The 5061-nt window shown below is 39.7% G+C and overlaps 1 protein-coding gene across 1 annotated transcript in view; it reads right to left on the reverse strand.

Annotated features, from left to right (window-relative positions):
• Nucleotides 1-314: 314 nt before the first annotated feature.
• Nucleotides 315-5061, reverse strand: part of fbxw4 (F-box and WD repeat domain containing 4) — a 56821-nt gene continuing 52074 nt past the window's right edge. Inside the window, exons 8-9 of the mRNA XM_008296160.1 lie at nucleotides 694-835; nucleotides 315-510 (exon numbers count right to left, since the gene is read on the reverse strand). Coding sequence (XP_008294382.1) covers nucleotides 376-510; nucleotides 694-835 — 277 coding nt within the window. The 3' untranslated portion in view covers nucleotides 315-375. The remainder of the gene's footprint in view (nucleotides 511-693; nucleotides 836-5061) is intronic.

Consider the following 5061-nt stretch of genomic DNA (forward strand, 5'->3'; position numbering starts at 1 on the left):
GTAAAGCAGTTGTCCTCTAATCACAAGGCTGGTGGTTCGATCCCCTCCACAGTGGAAGCGTCCTTGGGCAAGACACTGAACCCAAAGTAGACCAAGGCAGCACCTTGCACGGCAACTCTGTCACCATTGGTGTATGAATGAATGGGTGAATGAGAGAACACTGCAAACATGTGTTTGCTTTGAGTACCACTAAGGTAGCTATGTAAGTGCAGACCATTTAATTCATAGACTGACGAGGAAATGTGCAGTTCTTCCAAAATCAAAAGCACAGCACAATACTGACAAAGGTCAACTGATATTGAAAAAAAAAAACATTTACTGTGAAAACAGATGTCTTTATTGAATTGATATATTTCAGAAGTGTTTGTGTGGGTATCATCTGATGTAGATGGGGCTCTGCTTGAAGTCCAGTGAGTGCAAGGCAGTGGCCAGCGCTGCATACAGGTGAGAACTGCTGAACCTCAGGCAATACACTGGGCTGCTCACAAGGTCAGAGGTCAGTTGGAAGAACTATACAGGAAACAAAACATGAGATACATGACAATACAACAGCAACAAGTTAAATATCTGGCAATTAGCTATTCCAAACATTTCTTTCAAAAATGTGTGGTACTGTGTCTAATTGATCTATCTCAGCATATCATAGTATATATCACAGCCATGTGCTTCATTCTCAAAATACACTGTACGTACCTGTAGGCATTTAGTCTGCCGTTTGTCCCAAAGACGTACAACACCGTAATATGAAGAACCGCTGGCTATCATGTGATTTCCGTCCGTCTGGATGCAGTACAGAGTGCTGTCATGGGGCTCCTCCCACTCCATCACACAGGACCTGCTGGGAAGCATAGGAGACTTTACACAGGTATTGAGGTAAACATTTTTATTTACATTTGTTTTGCACATGTGATTGAACTTGTGAATGTTCTAAAAAGACATGTAAAAAAACAAAATCAAAACCAAGCTGGGTTTAAGATGGCTGTTCCCTTGAAAAATCTCAGTCAGTGTTGTAATACACAGTAAAAAGCCCGTTCAGTGTGTGCAGTTTAACCGTATTTCTTATCTCTTCATTAGAGCAAATTATGCTTTGTGAGTTCATTTAATGGAGCTCTGCCATGTTCTGTTCATTTTGCAGCTCGTTTTAAAAGTGAACTATTCTTAGTTTCAAGTTTTTTTCATCCCTTGTCAGATTCAATTATACTTTGTAAATTGTATATCTTACAGACCACTATTATTAAAACAGTGATTGTTCTGTTAATTGTGTGCTCCTGTACACTGGATTTCACACAAAACAATATCTGTTTCTTCCTCACTATTGTGGGTGCTTGTGTGTGTGTGTGTGTGTGTGTGTGTGTGTGTGTGTTCCACATCTCTCCTCTGCTATCTGTCTCCAATCATCTCCCTGATCCATGAAGACTGGCTCAGACCTTCATTCTCTGCCAGACAGTGACTCAGTCAGGAACCTTGTCTGTCAGCTCAGGCTACGTAATCTGTTAGTTTGTTAAAGCTCTGTCGTAAACTACGTTTGCTCTGTTTCCAGTATTCCCAAGTGGAATTCCCTCTCTTCAGGAAACCCCACTCAGACCACCTGCCTGCCCTGCTGTTCTAACCTCCACCAGTCTCCACTCAGCACCAGTCTACACCTCACAAATTCTGACTTCTTTCCCCAGACCTTGACCCCCAAGCTAAGTTGTTAGCCTAGCTGTGTCCCTGTATCCTGCCAGTCTTTCCCGTTGTTAGCTTAGCCGGCCTCTGTTTTCTACCTGATAGCTATAGTTCTTCAGATTACCTGCCATTTATTCAGTGCTGTTCTGTGCTGCTGACTCCAAGTATGGCTGCTAGTGGCGGCTCAGGCTGTAGCCAGCTCGCCTCTTGTCTGCACAGTGCCGCTGGCCTTGGCCTGCTGCTCTGCTACCACCTTCCCTGATCCTTCTGGCAGTTTCCACGTAGTCTAGTTTAATCCTGTAGCCTAGTCCTTTGTGTTTTGTAATTCTAATTCAATCGTTACTGTAGTGAACTCCTTTACTTGTAGTGATCTTCCTGTGATTTGTGTTTGCATTTCGGTTTTCTGTGTGGTCCTAAAAACACATTTTTGAATCTAAGGGGACACCATTACAATTATTAAAGTGAATAATTGAGTATTTACAGTAGCTATAGTTTATGTGGTGCATTGAAGTCATCAGGTTGGAATTAACTTAGTTCCTTGTATTTCCAGCCCTGACCTCCTTGGAGCCCTATATGCAAGATTGTGCTGTGAGCTCTCCTGCCTTACTCATCAGTCATGTCAGTGTCTGTATACAATAAACAATATTTAATGTATAGAATATATTCTATGTGATAACATAAGTAAACAATAACAAACTGTAAGACGTGTGGAAAATAAAACACTGAGCTTTGGCTCTGCTTCCTGGTAAATAGTCCAGTCCCCATGTTATACTGGAGTTGCAACTCAACTTTATAACTATTTAATTATTTTTTCTATGATATGCACTCATAAAGTTTGCCATCACACCCATATACCATCTGTGTCAGCCCCAAAGAGGTTGCTGCTTTCAAGCACAAGTTTCATTTTGTGCACATGCATGTGAGCCCTTGTATACTGCAGTTTATAAACTGGGGCATTTATCAGCTGTAATCAATTGTTTTTTTTACTCATTTTTGTCAGGCACAAAGAAATAGAAAATCCCTGAAGAGGCTGCAAACAAGCGAGTCACAGACAGGCCAAGCAATTCCCTGCCCAGGTAGGTTAGGCAGAGACTGAGGAAAGATGCGCTTCAAGCTTACAGCAATATTTCTGTATAATTGTCAAACCAGTGAACTTTGAAAGAAAAAGAAAATAAGAGACTGTGAATTATGCTTGCATAGTGTCCTCAGAAGGTGGAGGTACGGGTTATCACACATAGGTGTAGTAAATAGAATAGAAGAAGCTAGGAACAGGCCAGTTGTTTGCCGCCATTAAAAAACCTTAAACAAGAAACAAATCTTTGTCCATCTACCAGTGCATCTCAGATCACTGGAATTGTTCATACAAGTGAACATACTTTTCAGAAGTTTGACATGTCTGTGTTGTAAATCCTTTCATTTTTGGATTGATCTGAGTAAATAGTCTAAGAATTTTGGATATCAATATCAAAACAAAAAAACTCTTGGAAAGTCTTTTCATTTTACATGTAAATAAAAAAAAAATTAAGATTTATCTTGAATAATCAAATTATGTGACAAAACCCACACAATAATTCACAATATTTGATTTGTTTGAGATGCACCTGTATAACAGAAAAATGATTGAGGTCTCCAGAAAATGTTTTCAATTGGGCATGTTGTAATTATTCTGCTATGTCAGCTGGTATAGGCCATGTTTAATGCTGTCTGGAGACAAAGTCAATAAAACCAGTCAGGGGTTTCCATCACCCATTATGCGAATGAACTTATTTTAGAAACAGTCAAAAATCACCTTATGCGAGCCTACAAGATCTTCTGCAAAGAAGAGGAACTTTTAAGAAAATATTTGTATAAACTTTTTAAATGGGATGCTTACAAAAATGCACATAAAAATAGTTATGGAAACACAGCTATTTCTATTCACCAAACAAAAGTAGCAGACTGAGCTGTCCGGCTCTGCCACTTATAGGTCAGGATGCTTTTTCATACGAATAGCTGCTGACAGAGCAGAAACAAAGCATCACCTGGTACTTCCTGGGTACGGCAATTTATTTAGGGTCATTACAATTAGACCAGAGAATATAAAATGGAAAGGGCCAAAAACAGTACTGCCCCCTTGCAAGAAGCGCCAATGTGTAAGCAGAAATGATGGTACACTGAAGACTCAAATATAGAAGTACCAGTGACAACCAGCTCAGGTTGAGAACTGTCCTTCAAATGGCTGCATTGAGTCCAAGGGTCAAAAAGTGTCTTCTGCTTTACACATTGTGACACTGAACTGCTTGTGTCCACGGAAGACGAGTAGTGAAAGAACTGTAACACTTTAAAATTGTATATTTTGGTATTTTATTAAAGGCACAAATGTTGTAGACAAAAAGGAAAAACACTGATGGAGAGATGAGGGGATGATATGCAGCAAAGGAACCTGACTGGAATCAAGCCTTGGCCTTAACCACACATGCTGCCAGGACACTTCATTGGAGACCTTTATCTAGATAGTCCCCTGATTGTAGGGGTCTAACAACACAAATAACACCATATAATAACAATATATTCAAAATCCTTTACAGTCAGTGACTGAAGTCTGTGACGCTATAATTTGGAAGACAGAAGTCTTGTTGCAGTATAACCATTGAACATTGCCTTCATTTTTTGTACAACAGGCATCAAATTACAGTCCTTTCAGTTTACAGTGTTGGTCTTTACATTCCACAACTTCTTTAGGAAATCATAGGAAACATTGGATCCATGAAACAAAGTGAAACAAGCTAATACTAATTTCCTAGCATACCTCCAGAGTGTCATGATTCCAAATGATGAAACAAAGATCTTTGGTATTTTTGTCAGGATCTGAGTCATTTACTGGTAAAACTGACAATACTCTACAGATAAAAACGATATCAACTGAGATTACTTAAAAAGTAACACCCAATTTAACCTGAAAAAATAAGTTTAAATAAAGTTTAAAGCTGCAACAAGACCCATGAGATTCCTTATCTGTGTTGTGCTATGAAGACAGACACATGCTGAAACTTAATGTGTTGCCTACAGGACACACTTACGCACACTATACACCTATACTGGTAACACTACAAGAAAGGGAACATGCATGTGTATGTACTTGTACTCACACTGCCACACTGTAACCATCTTTCTTTTTTTTGGGGCACAAAACTTCCCTAAACAGAAATGATTATATTTTAGTCAGAAGACTTGGTTAAATCTTCGGGCCATGGATTGGACAGCAAAGCAGGGTGGTGGCTCTTGTAAAGAAAGGGGTTGTATTTTTGGGATAAGTATTTTCTGTCAATAGACATCAATCCTCCATTAGTGCAGCCTCATGAATAAGTGATGCAGAGACACCAGGGGCAGACAATGGGGTAGTGCGCCCGCCCGCCC

Source organism: Stegastes partitus, unplaced genomic scaffold (assembly GCF_000690725.1).
Source record: "Stegastes partitus isolate 25-593 unplaced genomic scaffold, Stegastes_partitus-1.0.2 Scaffold1105, whole genome shotgun sequence".
NCBI lineage: Eukaryota > Metazoa > Chordata > Actinopteri > Pomacentridae > Stegastes > Stegastes partitus.